Here is a 15,418-nt window from a genome sequence, read left to right as displayed (position 1 = left end):
GTGGGAACAACGGGGATGGGGTGGGAGAAAAGAGAGAAGGGGAAACCTCCCTTTCGGCCCAGCCTGGCATCTGAGCCCAAACGTCAGGAGGCTTATGGGACATCCGCCCTGAGGACATCACAGGTTTCCCATGGTTTTCATGGGCAGCAGCGACTCTTGTTTCTTCCCAACAGCCCTTGCCTGCTTCCCAGGAGATCGCATGGGTTTGGTGGCGGAGCAGAATTCCCCTGCAAAGGGGAAACGGGGTAAATCCAATACTCCCTTCTAATGTTGTCATGTGTGTCGTTGTTGTCCCCCCACCTTTAAACTGAACAACCACCCCCTGGTTTTAATTCCTCCTCCCATCCCTTCATGATCGAGAAAAGTGGGTCTCAAATTGTTCAAAAGGAAGGGCGTCAGCGGACATTGAGGTGACCTTTCCTCTCTGTTGGCTTTTCTGGGGTGGAGAAACGGCGGTGGTGATGTACACTGGATATATATATCCTATACACCGGTAAAGATATATCTCTGGTTTCTATGGCCATTATAAAAAAGCATGGGACGATGTCTTGTTCACGAGAATAAATGGATGGTAGTAACGTTGGAAGGTGCTATCTTTGGTGTGTGTTATCTGCAGTGCCATCTCTCAGGGAGCTCAGCCTTGTGCCCAAGTGGAATGGATTCATAGGGAAGAAGGTGGCCCAACCTCCCCATCCCATTATCCCCCTCCCCACCTTTCCCAGGACAACCCCATTATTCCTTATTCCTTCAATCGAAAAAACCCTACAGAGGAGTCAACTCTATGCTGCAGTCCTAGCCAGGTGATTTTTTAAGGATAGATTCAACATGGCTGCCTGGAGACCACCAGTACTGAGGATGGAGGGGATGGGAAGACTCCCTGTCCTCTATTTAAAAAGGAAGGCTAGGATCCTTAAAAAAATTAGACACCTTTAAGTCCCACTGTCAACCTAGGACTTAAGCCTGTGCTTAACTCTATCCTGTCGCAATCAGTGCGAAAAGTATTTGACCCCAGCTCCAGATACAACTCATAAAAGTGGTCTTTCGAATAGATCCAACCAGATGATTTTTTAAAAAATCCCAGTGTAATGTAAGCTATGATTGATCCGAGGGAACCATCTGAGGACTTCTTCTAGTTCAGAAATGATAAAATGTTCCACTCCAAAACTTATCTAGGGGTGTGTGGGTGGAATTAAAGTAAAGAGAGCCAGCTTTTCATGAGACATCTCTTCCTCTTCCATATGATGTAAATAAATAAGTCAATGGAAGAAGGACTCGTTATCCACTCAGTTACGTTTTTCTTCCCCTAGAAGAAGAATTTGGTGCAGAAACTTCTCTCCACTTTATGTTGCACGCTGTTTACAAAACCTTGAACTGTCTAGACAACACCATAAAAGCTCAGGGGCTAAACAGCTTAATTGGGTTATATTGTACACCTTCGGGTGGGCCAAAAAGAGATTTCCGCAATGTGCAATAAAGGGGACGAGTGAGAAAAGAATTTGGCTTTTTTTTGTTTTGTTTTTAAAAAGGGGTGTGTGTGTTTAAAGATGAAAACGTCGAGGAAGAAGTCGGTCTCGTTCTGTTTCCTTCCATTAAAGGCCAAAGTGGAGGATAAAATGAAGCGAGGGGGAAACGGACATCATAATAAGCCCCAAAACAGGGGATTGTAGGTAATTAGTGCCAAAAATTAAAATTTGAAACTCTTTAGGAAGAAAAACCTAAGCGTATGCCTTTGAACTTCCAAAATGTCAAGGTCATCACCTTTAACCTTTGTGAATAATTAGGAGCATTAAAGGTTCCTCTCTTATTTTCGACCACCACCCACTCACTCTCTGGGCTCCTTTCCCCTCATTTTCTCACTTCCCGACTCCCCCTCCCCTCCTTGCCTCACACACACACACACACACACAGAGACACACACAAGCACACTCACAAACGTACTTCTTACTGCATAGCGATCCACACCAATCAACCCAACACACCTTTCAGCTTCCATTAGGAAAGCCTTCCTTTGGCTATGATGAGATTCAGAGGACATTTCCTCTGTTCCTTTCATGCAACGCCTTTTAAAATGTCTTTTTAAAAAACATACACACACACATCACAATTTTCATAATTGTGAAACATCCTCCTCATGGTCATAATGATGATGATCACCGTCCCTGTGGCTAATGATCTCTTCCCTTCCCAAAGAAAGTATAAATTTCGATGCCTTTCAACCTCCCTATCCCCTCCCTCCATCATTCTTTGCCATCCATTTTGATTTTAATTGGAGAAATCAGGTCGCTGAAGTGTAAAGAAGGTTTAAAGAATAAATAATGGGGCGAGAGGAACAGACGCAATCCAGTGAACTAAAGGAGATTTCATTCATGGATCTTTTTAAAAGATATGGATTATTTTTTTAAAAGGAAAGGAAGACATTTATAAGGCATTGATGTTTTTACAGATGATCATTTCTGAGCATCGTCTGTGATGAATAGGAAACAGGTTTTTGTGGGATTTTCGGGCTATGTGGTCATGTTCTAGAAGAGTTTATTCCTGACGTTTCGCCTGCATCTGTGGCTGGCATCTTCAGAAAAATGTCAGGAATAAACTATTCTAGAACATGGCCACAAAGCCCCCAAAACCCACAAAAAACGATGGATGCCGGCCATGAAAGCCTTCGACTCCGAATAGGAAATACATCGAATACAAGCTCTTTTCTTAAGTTATTGGGGGGGGGGGAATCTTATATATATTAGGAAAACGATATCAAGCTTAGCTTTTTACCTGGGTAAAAATAAGAGTAGTTTCCCTCCCAGATACCTGAAGCACTGATAGGCTTTAATGGGACATCATATTTCATTTATCCTCCAGTCAGGAAAATAATAAAGCATCCGATTTTAAAAATAATAATGCTTAATTTTCCAGCTATAGGTGTATGTGTGTGTGTTTTTTTTAATTATTTCTGTATTGTTAATTTTTTAAGAACTGAAAAATATATATCATAAATATGTGAAAAGAACGGATAGATAATAATAATAATAATAATAATAATAATAAGTATTTCAAAGAAATCTCTCCCTGCTATTCCGATAAATGCCACAAGAGGGCGCGCTCATATCCCAGAATACATAATGGTCCTGATGTTCAAGTGTATTCTCCCAGCCAGCCCCCACCTCCAATAAGCCTGCAACTAATAAAATATCTAATATATAAGCAACTATAAGATTTCAGGGCTTTGGAAATGAGAAAATAGAGCATAAACAAGATTTATTAAGCAAGTAACTCATAAGTGTGATGCGAACAAGGCATATTTCATTAAAATATTTGGGGTCATAATCTTTTACAATTTGATGTATAAGGATTATTCCTCTCTCCAGCTCTTAATTTTAAGGAAGGGAGTAGTTTGTCTTCTGAATTTTTGTTTTCAACAGAATCAAATTCTAATTGTTTTATGTTTAAGTGCAGTCGCAACATCGAAATAATATCAGTGCCAGGGGCAAAATTTTTGAAGACAAGGCTTTCCATGAGATGAAGGATACAGGCAGATAACAGTTTTTAGAAAATATAGTCTCTTCCTTAATATGGAAGTGGGTTCCCAAGGTCTTTTGAAAGTCTACAACCAAAAAAACCCAAAAAGTATTATCTAGGAGAAAATAGCAGTTAAACTAATATGGTGTGGTAACCTTGATCCGTTACTGAAAATCTAAATTTTATTCCCCCGCTCATTGAACACAAAGAGAAAGATGTTTTTCACGGAGTACTAGGGGTAAAAAGGAAGAATAACTTGCCTCCGAAATTGTCTAGTGATTTGGCAAATCTTGATCTTCTCCAAAACCGCACTTTTCTAGTAAAAAGACCAAATATCTTTGTAAAGGTGCTCCTTCTCCGCTGTCTTTCTCCGATGCGGAATAAGCACCAGCCCGACAAACCAGACACATTCAAAGTCATCCCTGGGAGAGCCTGGGTCCTTTGTTTTTTTACAGGATTCGTTTGGTCTGTTGTTGTTTGTAGAAGTTCATTGTTACCCAGTTACCTAGATTAGTCCTTTCCACCCGAAATAAATAATAGGGGACACAGGCTGAGATTCAAGGTCTAAACTGACCTTTTGTCAATTAAAACCCAGAATAAATGGAACACTATCGCATAATATATCTATTGTTTGGAGAAAAAATAATAATAATTGTGATCAAGTGATTTCTTAGCACAAGTATCGAAAATTACTTGTACTGATCGTTCTAATTGTTCAAAACCAAAACACCTTTAATCAATATTAATAGAAAATATAGATTATAGAGCGAAATGTTTGGATTTTCTCCCGCCCCTCGTTTAAAATCGAGGCAGGTCTTGCAAATGGAACAAGAGTCCGAATAAGATCCCCCTTTTCCCGTTTACATGAAGGCCTTGGTCAAAGAAGCTCAGCATAGTGGTCCTAGCGATATGCGTGTTATAGAGATATAGAGATATAGAGATAGGTCGCTTATTAAATTTCAGCTGAGATCTTTAAGAAGTCGGCTTTGTCCTTTGTGGAACCTTAAGGCATGTGTGATGGTTGTGCGGATCCGGATGGTTTCTTTGTTTCCTTCCTCAAAATTTCTCCCTTTTTTGGTGGGTAAATTTTGAAATGGCTCAGAAAATGCATCTGTATCTCTGCCTCTTGTTCTCGCCGTCTGGAGGAGGCTCTCCTTTAGGGGAATGTACCCTGCCTTTATGCTTGCCCCCAAAAACCAACCGCTACGTTCATATTTTTAACAATGGCTTCCTAAGATTAAAGGAGGTGATTATTGTCTTTCTTTCTCTCTGGAGAACCGAAAGGTTGGAGGATATGTGCTGCTGTGAGCCCTAAACCTGGCCAGGCCCAGGCTAACCTGTTAAAAAAACGTGTTGTGTATGTAACTGGATTGGATGCTTCCTTAAACAAAAGACTTCTGATGAACAAAGAGCAAAACGGGGATCCATTCCAAGGGGAATGCGGTTTTATGGATTCCTATCGAAAACAGGGATATTTGCATAGTGGGGTGGAAGGAGGAACTCATATTGAAATTATCCTACAGTTCTCCTATTATCCTAAATTATCCTATGGAGTAAATATAGTTAACAGGAATGAAGTCATGGGGAGCATGGTATGGTATGAAGAATGAGGATATTAGCATTAATCTCTCCTTTCTCTCCACTTTCTCGTATCGTTCTTAAACTCTATATTTTGGGCACTGCGATTTGAGGCTTAGAAAGCAAAAAAATAGTGGGATTGTTATGGTATTAAGGGAAAGAGACGTCTTTCTTAGCATGGCTTCCTTAGTTAAAAGGCAGCCTTCCAGTTCAATAGCGGGAGGATATGAAATGGAGTGGGTTTCAGTTTGTACGTGCTTTTTCCGAGATGAAAAGCGCAAATGAAGGGCAAAGGTGTCTGTCTATTTCTCAAACAAAGCCAGTCTTCTAAAACAATATTTGGGGAGTACATTTTCAGTTTGGTCCAATTCAATGTTTATACGTTTCTGTGTCCCTCAACGTTGGGGCTTCCTTTCCTTTCTCTCCTTCCATCCTTCCTTCTTTTCAATAAGCAGCTGAAAATAAAGCAGTTAAAAACAGTAAATGGTGGGATGAATATCTTTGATATGGGGGAAAAAAAGGAGGGATGAGGAAGAAGAAAAGAAATGGTCCAGTAACAAAGTGTGGAATAAATCTAAAGGATTAAAATTAAGGTTCAAACTAACGACTTCCTTAGCCAGGTTTTATTTTCCCTTATTTATTAAGACAGAAAAGGGGTGATGTCAACATATATTTTACTGCAAATAGTAATCGAGTTATAAATGGAGCTTTTTTGGGGGGTTTCGCCCCTTTTGGCGAAAAAATATGGGACAGTAAAGAGGAAAACCTTTGCAGTAATGTAGATTGTATATCTCATTTATGGCACAATATTGATTTATTTATTAATGTTAATTACTACAGTCCCATCTTAAATATGATTTAAAACCGGAGTGGCCTTAAAACACACAAGGTCTAAGTAACCCATTTTCCCAAAGAGATGTTTATTCACCCTTTAGACGTGTCACACAAATTTCCAAATTCGGTACTCGTTTCTTCTCCCACCCAAAGAGTGCCCTCCCCTCCAAAAAAGCCATTGTCTCTTACTCAGAGCCTTTATTTTTATTAAAAAATTAGTGATGGGTTGGGATCAATGGGTTTCTTAGGAACTGGGCTGCCTTTGCCCCTTATCCACGTTTGTCTATAACAAAACAATGGGAGACCATAGATTGCGGAATTAATCTCTGCCACCTCATATCTAGGGACACATTTTAGGGATTTTTTAAAAAAGAGGGGGGGGGGGGAGGAAGAGGGACTGGGGGGGGGCTTCCGAGGCAGTTCATTAAACAATGCCAGACCCCTGAGGATGCGAAAGAGGGAGAAAGCCCCGGCTTAGTCTCTCCCAGCCTTACACCCGGGCGACAGGCACCAATAAAATAAAATAAAATAAACCGAGAAGGATGTGACTACTGGGATATTTCTAGGACACTTCTGCTCAGTGTAAATAAGGATTAGGCAAGGCCAGGGGATTGGGAAATGGATTCCCTGATTAGATTTCACGGTGAAAGTCTTAAAGTGCAGAGACCAGGGAGGGCTAGGAAAGGCGGCGGCGGCGGCGGAGGCAACAACGGGGGTGGGGTGGGCAAAAACACATAGTATTGGGGTTGCTTTAAACTCGGTGGGTCGTCTGGCGTCTTGTTTAGAGGGGAGAGGGAGAAGGGAAATTGCTGGCCAAGGCATAAAGAGCCGGCCCTCAAAGCAGGACCATCATGACCTCCACTTTTGTTTCTCGCCCGGCTCAGACAAAATCTTAGCAATGGCTCTGATAATGATCTTAAATGGGGGGCGGGGGTGGAGAGAAGGGGGAAAATCTCTCTCTCTCTCTCTCTCTCTCTCTCTCTCTCTCTCTCTCTCGATTATATCCCCCCCCCCCAGTAAAGCATCACCACCAACCCCGACCCATCGCCCCCTCCTTCTCTCCTGTCTTTAGGGGAGAATATGCCTTTTATTTAGAAGCTTACCCCCAGGACAAGGGCAAAGAGAGAGAGACAGAGAGATCCACCATTTGAAAAAAACAGGGTTCAAACCCCAAAAACCGGTGCTGGCGTTGGAGAACGATGTTGAAAGGAAGGCTGGGATTTTCTGGCTGGTCCTGATGCTGAGAAACTCTTCTCGCCGTAAAAAGCCGGCCGCTCTTAACCTGACAATGATGTTGTATTTGAACAGCTGCGATCAGCTTTTTTAAAAAAGGTCTGTCTCATTGCCACAGCGAGGTGTTGTTATTGTTGTTGTTGTTTTTAAATAAAACTAAAAATAAAATTGGGTGGGGGATTTTCAGCAAAAGGCGATGGGGATCATCTTTCTCTCTTTCTTTTCCCCATACCAAAGATATGGTATAAAGCTGGAGAAGAGGGAGCTCAGGGTGGCGAGATAAAAAAGTCAGGAAGGCGGGCGAAGGGGACCTTTTAAAGCGCCCTTTAAAAAGGATTTGTTTTCCTTTCCCTGAGGTTTTATTTTAAAGGGGAGAAGGAGGGAGTGAAGGAGGATGAACTAACAGGGAGGAACCCAAGGGCCTAGATAAACAGATGGGCTTAGAGCCCCTTTAGCCACAAGCCCATAAAGGGTGACGTTTCTAAAATTATATATATATTATATATATACTTTTTAAAAAATGCAAACGATGAAAAAATGTAGGAGCAGAGAAGAGAAACCTTGATGTTTTTAAAATTTAAATCACACACACAGCCTCATGTGTTCATGGTCATGTGTGCTTTTGAGTTTTAAGAGAAGTTCCTGTGAACGGAGGTAAACACAAACAGGACAAGACAAAACCCTAAAGTGCGGAAATTCACATATTAAAGCCGTCCAATTGCCCCATAGGCAATGTCCTCGCTTTGTCAGCCCTAGAGGGTTATCCCCAGTTATTTTGCTTTTTCTGCGTATAACTGAGTCTTGGTTTGTGGTAGGAAAGCTATAGATGGTGTTGAATCCGGTTGTGTGCATGATCAAAAGTTCAGCAATGTCACTTGTAAGGGAGCTTTCGTCTTCTGTTTTCACGAATGAAGAGCCTTCCCCCTTTCACCTATGGCGAGAGAAAGGCTTGTTGGAATTTGTAAAATAAACAAACTGGGAAATCCAGCATAACTATAAAACTAAAGCCATGACAAAAGTCCAGCTTTTAATATTTGACGATTTGTATTAAAACAAAAATTGACCTTCTTGCTTAGTAGTGAAGAGGAAAAAAATCAATAATATAATTTTCAATAATTCATAACGCGAACACCATTATGCTAAATCTTAACTATTAATCTTATCCTTTACAAAGTCTCGATTGATTTGTGCATAAAATATCTTCCCCGTGTGTGGCAACAGAGGGTATAACTCTTGAAAAAGCTTCAGAAGCAAGAAAATTACCAAGTGGCCCAAGAATGTAGATGAGGATTTTATTGATCGCCCTGATTCTTCTTAATCTGTATTAATAAATTCCACAACCTTTTGTACCTTGCACTTGTCAGGAACCAATGCTTTTACAAAACCCATAAAAGGAAAACATTATACCCCACCACCACCACCCTTTTGTATCCTCCCCAAATTATGACACTTTCGGAGATCACCTACGCGCCCGAAACAATCAGGGCTCCATCTCTCAAAAGATCAGGAGAGGAAAACATGATTTGGGGAGAGAGGAGGCTGCCAGTGGATATTGTTTCTTTCCAGAAGAGTTTCAGATTATGAAATTAGGAAGTGTGTATATGTGGGAGAGATGAGGATTGTGGAAAGGATCCATTTTCTTGGACAGTTCTTCTAGGACACTATTGGTGTCTGTTAAGGAAACTGGAGAGGATGTTGGCCGATCAGGCTGCAGCAGAGGAAAGCAAGCTATATTGATAAGATAGTGATGGTATTATTATACTATTGTTATCATTATTACTATTATTATTTGCGGGTGAGGCAACCCCACCTTTACATGGTCTCCTGTCCTACTCGTGTCTCTTCCATACCCCACACAACTCCCCGCTTTTCCCCAAATCACTATTGAACCAAGGAAAGATTTAGCTGAAGTACAGTATCAGCATTTTTAAAGCCCAAAAAGACAAGAGTGAGTTCCACAGGATCAGGACGAATTCGGTGACTTGTTTTTAGGAGTTTGGTGTTGTTGTTTTGTTTTCAAAAGAGAGAATGTAAGAGAGAGAGAGTTGCAGGGAAGGTGTGTATGATGTGTGTTTATGTAGGGTCCCTTCTATGGATATCCTCGTTTTAAATCAGCGCAGTGCGCCAGGAAGAGGGGAAGATGAAGCATGGCGTGAGGGGGGGGGGGAGAAGAGAGGAAAGGTTGCTGCTGGAGGAAGAGGAGGAAGATGAAGAGGAGGAGGAGGAGACGAGGGTCTGGCTGCCCTTCCGCTCGGACGTCCTAGGTGTCGCTGTTGTCCACCTTTGCGCCGGAGCCCGGAGTGTCCCGGGCGGCACGTGACCGTCGGGGAGGTAGGGGGCTCAAGTCCATTTTCAAACCTCATTGGCTCAGCAGTCATGTGGTTGTGTGCAGAGGCATCCACAATTACACAGGGAATGTTTTCGTAGAGATGTCAGCCTACAAAGGACACAATCCCTCTTCTGCAAATTCCTCCCCAAAATGTCCTTTCCCAACAGCTCTCCTGCCGCCAACACTTTCTTAGTCGACTCCTTGATCAGTGCCTGCAGGAGCGATAGCTTTTACTCCAACAGCGCCAGCATGTACATGCCACCTAGCGCAGACATTGGGACCTATGGGATGCAAACCTGTGGACTCCTGCCGTCCCTGGCCAAGAGGGAGGTCAGTCATCAAAACATGGGTATGAATGTGCATCCGTATATACCTCAAGTAGACAATTGGACGGACCCAAACAGGTCCTGCCGGATAGAGCAACCTGTTACGCAGCAGGTGCCCACTTGCTCCTTCACCACCAACATCAAGGAGGAGACCAATTGCTGCATGTATTCCGACAAGAGGTCCAAGCTGGTGCCCTCCTCCGACGTCCCTTCCTACCAGAGGCTGGTCTCTGACTCGTGTCCCATTGAAAACCCTGAGGTTCCCGTCCCAGGATACTTCAGGCTGAGCCAGACCTACGCCACGGGGAAGACCCAAGAGTACAATAACAGCCCTGAGACCAGCTCGACTGTCATGTTGCAGCTCAACCCTCGCGGCGCCTCCAAGCCGCAGGTAGCCTCCCAACTTCCGATGGAGAAGAAAATGAGTGAAAACCCCAACAACAACAGCAGCAGCACCGGCGCCGGTGGAGGAGGCAGTAACAACACCAGCACCAGCAGCACCAGCAGCACCAGCAGCACCAGCACCAACCACCACCACCACCATCACCACCACCACCATCACCATGCAGACAACTCCTCCAAAGTAGCCCAAGTGGAAAGTCCAGAGCCTAAGTCCAGCCTGCAGGAGGACAGGAGCTGCCTGGCCGAAGCCTCCGTCTCCAGCCCAGAAGCCCAGGAGAAAGAAAGCAAAGGTATCGTATGAATGCCAAGCTGGGGGGATCCTAAGGTGGTGGCACCTAGTCTCGTAAACCACAGGAGTCAACGCCTGAGCGCAGCAGCCATTAAGGGTGCAGCAGAAACATACCCCCCTCTCCTTCTCTCTCTTTCTTTATCTCTTTCTATCAACCCCCCCTTTCCCCTTTCTCTATCCCTGAATTTCGATGCTGCAGGTGCCAAGCTTTCAAGGGTGGGGGTGGTGCAGGATGGGCGAAAAAATAAATAAAAGGGGGTGGGTGCTATGACAAGATCTTGTCACAATTCCTTGACACGCATTTTTCACCCCCTTTTCGGTGGCATCCAGAGGATGGTAGGTGTTTACCCCCTTTTTTCCCCAGGCTGCTGCATGAGGCGACCCAAGGAACCCCCTCCAAAAGCTTTTTCCCCCTCCCTTTCTCAATGAGACCTTCCTAAATTCCAGCCAGTTATCCTTTCCTTTGGTCAGACTGGGATCAAATATTTCCTCTGGGATGCTCTGTGTGTTTTACTGGGTTGATCGTTAAACATGATGTTCAAAATCAGGGTCATCCCCCCCCCCCCAGGTTTCCCCTTTAAAAAACCAAAACCAGAGGTGCTGCAGAGCTATACAAAGTTTGAAGGAGACTGACAATAAAGGACGGCCCTTTCTTTCATTGTCCAGGAGATCCATATTTAGATAACTTAAATTGGATCCCAAAAGGTTAATATGATCTGGAGGCTGCTATTAAGTCACTAAAGGTGGGGTGGCTGTTTATTTCATTGTCCTTTAAAAATGGGTGGGGGTCCAGAGGCTTTGGAGAGGGGATAGCAGGGTGGAATAGCAAAAAAGAAAAGAAAACGGAAAACGTATTTAGTGAAAATTAACTTTGCAAGCCCTGTTGTGAATTTGGCCTTAATTACATACACATTAAGGGCAGAACAATTGCAGGCAATTTGCAGTTTCACTAATAAGTCCAGGTCAACATTCGCCTCTAATGAGGAAAAAATTCCTGAAAGGGAGAGCGGAAAAAATGGTTTCTGCTGGGTCTATTCCTTGTTTCAAATCCTGGTATTAGTGGAAACTATTTTTTTTAAAAGGGCCATCTTGGTTTTCTTGGATAATTGGGGCTGTTTGTGTGTATCATAAATGGGTCCCTTTTCCAAATGAATGGGGATAAAAGTGTGTTTTAACTGAGGCGTGTTTGTGGATCAAGTGGCTTTTTCAGATTTGGAGCTTGTTCCAACAAATTACGCCCAGGGGAAAATGTGCAGGATTTAGAAGATGTGAAATATATTTCTGCATATACAGATGCAGAAGATGCATCATGTATATAGAAACTGCTGCAGAAATCACCCAGAAAAACGTGGTTGGCCATTGTTTAATGCCAGTCCTGGGGGGTGGGATACAACCATTGTATAAAAAACCCACCCTCTTCAGTGTGCACACCTCTCTCCAGCAATGTTTAATACCCACAAGCCACCATATCTGACAGACACAATGGAGGTGGGTTCATGGCCAAGGGTACACTATAAGAGACTTGAGGTGTGTGCATGTGTACGTATGTATGTACGTGTGTGTGTGTGTGTGTTTCCCCTTTTTCTTTTTTATTTTCTTCCTTTTTCCTTCTTTCCCTTCTCCTTTGATTTTGCTAGAGGAAATCAAGTCTGATACTCCGACCAGCAATTGGTTAACTGCAAAGAGTGGCAGAAAGAAGAGGTGCCCTTACACTAAACACCAGACACTGGAATTAGAGAAAGAGTTCTTGTTCAATATGTATCTCACTCGAGAGCGCCGCCTAGAGATCAGTAAGAGCGTAAACCTCACTGACAGGCAGGTCAAGATCTGGTTTCAAAACCGCAGAATGAAGCTCAAGAAGATGAGCAGGGAGAACCGGATCCGAGAACTGACCGCTAATCTGACCTTCTCTTAAACTGGTTTACCCCAAGGTTGACAAATCACTGAGATTACAGTTGCTTCATGTGTAGGAAAGACTTTTGGGGATGGGTTGAAGGGGGGGGAGGGAGGAAAAGGGGGGGGGAAATACACCCCTTCATTTTACATATTTTTTTAATTTCTGATAGTATGTGACCTTTTGTCATTCTTTTTAGTGCTGCAAGTGTCTATGTATGTTCCTATGACGAATATATATATGTATATATATATATATATATATACACACACACATATACATATATATATATATACATATACATATATATTTTAAAAACCCTAGCACGTGTAATTTATTGTTATTATTTTTGTCCCCCTTCATCGTAATGCAGGGTAAACTCTGAATACGTTCATTTGGTCTTAACTTATTGGAATTGTCGAATATCCAAACAATGTGACTCTTTTTTTCCTTCTTCATGTTTTTAACTGACCACGTGGTATTTATGTGTGTTTGGGGGGGGAGGCTAAGACAAGGGCCATAACGTTTTGAATATATATATATATAAAATAATTTAAGGATTATTTTGAAAAAAAAAAGAAAAAATGAAACTTTTTCTTTTTTCCTGGGAGGTGGGCGGGCAGCAAAGAGCGAGAGAGCGAGAGTGAAAGAAAGAAAGAAAGAAAGAAAGAAAAAGAAAGCACATTTTATGATGTTAACAACCCACTCCCCATATCCGTCAGACTTGTCCTTCGTGCAATGCAAAATCTTTCATCCTCAACTGTAGACCTTTATTTTTTATTATTATTTTTTAATTTGTTAATTTTTTTACATTATTTTCCTTGTGGTGCATAGGTGGAATCGTAGTAGTATTTAAAAGAGAGAGAGAGAGAAAAAACAAGCAATATGTCTTCTTCTTTGTGCATGTCCTATTCGCATGTATAATGCAATAAACTCTGTAAAGTGATGAGGTTCTTTTGGTCTTTCAAGAAAAAACAAAAACAAAAACAAAATACAGCCACAAAACACCACAACAGGTTTTTCCAGTTTCTGGGTCTTTTCGTTCTTTTTGAGGGTCCCTTTCTTTCCCCCATTTAGGATGCGAAACACATGGGATCGGATGGGAAGGTGGGCCGAAGTCCTCTCCATTTGTATGTGTGTATATGTGTGTGTGTGTATTTGTTATATATCCAGTTGTTCACTGTACTGTCGTGAGGTCAAATGTTGTGGTTGAAGCCTCTGTCGCAGTTTGACCAGCAAGCGCTTAAAATGCTAGTAAAATGAGATGACTTTAAACAGCTCAAAAATGGTTGAGTTGACTTTGGGGGTTAAAAACGAGAGCAAAAGAGAAACAAAAGCGTCACACAACCCCCTTGTAAAGCCCAACTTTTCCTGCTTTAGATATATATATTTTAAAAAAATAGCATTTTAAACCTAGGATTACCAGCGAAATTTAGTGGCGGTCATTTTCCTCCTCTATTTCGCTTTTCTTTGAATACATTCAGGCAAATCCATTCCTAGATTGGGAGACAAATAACTAGATGTTTTAATTACATTTATTAAAAATGAAAAATTCTGGCTTAAGCGTATTTTGAATAATATAAAAAGAGCCCGTCTTTGCCTCTGTATCTCCGACCAAGGCCTTCTACTCCTTTCTTTTCCACTTCGGAAACCCCAAGCTTTGTGTAGGGAGGTTCAAACTCCCCTTGCAATTCTGGGTGGTTATGGCGGATTAATAGCAAATGAAGTTCAGGGCTCGGCTCCTTGTCTCATATCTGAAGAATAGGGCCAACAATCTCTTTATTTTGGAAAAGGAGTTGGTGATGGTTATTACTTGGGAGGGTGGGAGAAATGGAGAGGGAAGAAAGGAAAAAGGAAAAAGAGGGGGAAGAGGAAACCCGAAACACCAGCGGCCTTACTCTTTCTCTCTCTCTCTGTATATGTGTGTGTGAGTTTGCAAATGAACATGACTCTCAGATGAAGTCCAAATCCTTGGAAATGCTTTCACCTTCCAAAAGAAAGACCCACACTCCCTCCCTCAAGGACTTGGAAAGCGAAGCGAAAATGCCAACAATGTTGTGTGCATTGGAATATAGCAATCGCAGCTCCTAAATTTGAAAACATTTGCTTGCCTAATGACACCCAGACAGTTCATAAAGGAACAGTGACATCACAGCTATCTTTCTTCCCCCCCCCCCGCGACCCTTTTTTCACCCTCTCCCCAAAACAAGCCAAGGAAGGCTGTCCTTTGTGATAAATGCCTATCGATACTTCCGATTAGTACTTATCAATAGTACAGTCTCTCTGTCTAAGTGTGGGGTGTATAGAGGCTTCATTATTGCATTGTATGGATCTCAGCCTAAGACTAGATATGTAACCTATGTGTGTAGGTGTGTGGATGTGCAAGTCCGAGTGAGAAGCAACGTGTTTGTACTCTTTCACACTACATCACTGGTCGTTGCGATGCTGTGTTTTTAAACCTGCTAATGTCCCCTGTTTCAGTATAAAATAATTTCTGAATCATTACCTGCAGTGTGCCTATGGAGATCGATAATTATGAATGGTATTATTAAAAGAAATTCAGAAAGGAGGATTCTCGGTCAACACCCAAATGGCATTTTAACCCAAATGGCATTTTAAGGCAGCAGCTCTAACCCGTGTTTCCTAGAAAGCGGATTGTGTCCAAAATGGGAGTATAATGGCTTCCATATTTTAGGTGTGTGTGTGTGTGTGTGTGTGTGTGAATGTTAGGTCTCCATGCATGTGGTTATACGCACTCTTCCCACACGCAAACACACACAGGAACAGGTAAGGAAATGGGCGTTAGCCCTTTCGGACACCGAGTGTTATGTTACAGCGAATAAAACCTGAGTAGAGCGATGTGAAACAGAGGATTATTTCCAGCAAATCTCCGAAAGGAGCCTTAAGAGAGCAATCAGTCATAAAAATAACTGGGAAATCCAGTCTTTCTTTCGCTTGAGATCCTGTCGAGGAGGGTTTTGGTTTGGGGGGGGGGGGTGTCACTTGTTAGTCCTGGTTTTGTT

The 15,418-nt window shown here is 42.4% G+C and overlaps 1 protein-coding gene across 2 annotated transcripts; it reads left to right on the top strand.

The window, feature by feature from the left end:
- The first annotated feature begins 9,634 nt into the window (after positions 1-9,634).
- On the top strand, positions 9,635-12,416 carry LOC149313725 (homeobox protein Hox-D10). 2 transcript variants are annotated; one of them, XM_089523266.1, is made up of 3 exons: positions 9,635-10,256; positions 10,380-10,502; positions 12,139-12,416. In XM_089523266.1, the coding sequence occupies exons 1-3, from the start codon at positions 9,635-9,637 to the stop codon at positions 12,414-12,416; spliced, it is 1,023 nt and encodes a 340-aa protein (XP_089379392.1). The 2 variants fall into 2 exon arrangements, with proteins under 2 accessions (XP_089379392.1, XP_089379391.1); XM_089523265.1 differs by having other exon boundaries at positions 9,635-10,502.
- Positions 12,417-15,418: the final 3,002 nt, after the last annotated feature.

Source organism: Sceloporus occidentalis, unplaced genomic scaffold, assembly GCF_023333645.1.
Source record: "Sceloporus occidentalis isolate IW3139 unplaced genomic scaffold, rSceOcc1.0.p SCAF_4, whole genome shotgun sequence".
Lineage (NCBI taxonomy): Eukaryota > Metazoa > Chordata > Lepidosauria > Squamata > Phrynosomatidae > Sceloporus > Sceloporus occidentalis.
The sequence above is the reverse complement of the archived record's forward strand: the minus strand, read 5'-3'. Positions and strand labels throughout refer to the sequence as shown.

Coding starts and splice junctions, on each gene's coding strand:
- LOC149313725 (XM_089523265.1), top strand. CDS start 9,635: ATGTCCTTTCCCAACAGCTCTCCTGCCGCCAACACTTTCTTAGTCGAC. Junction 10,503..12,138: donor CCAGGAGAAAGAAAGCAAAG/GTATCGTATGAA, acceptor TGATTTTGCTAG/AGGAAATCAAGTCTGATACT.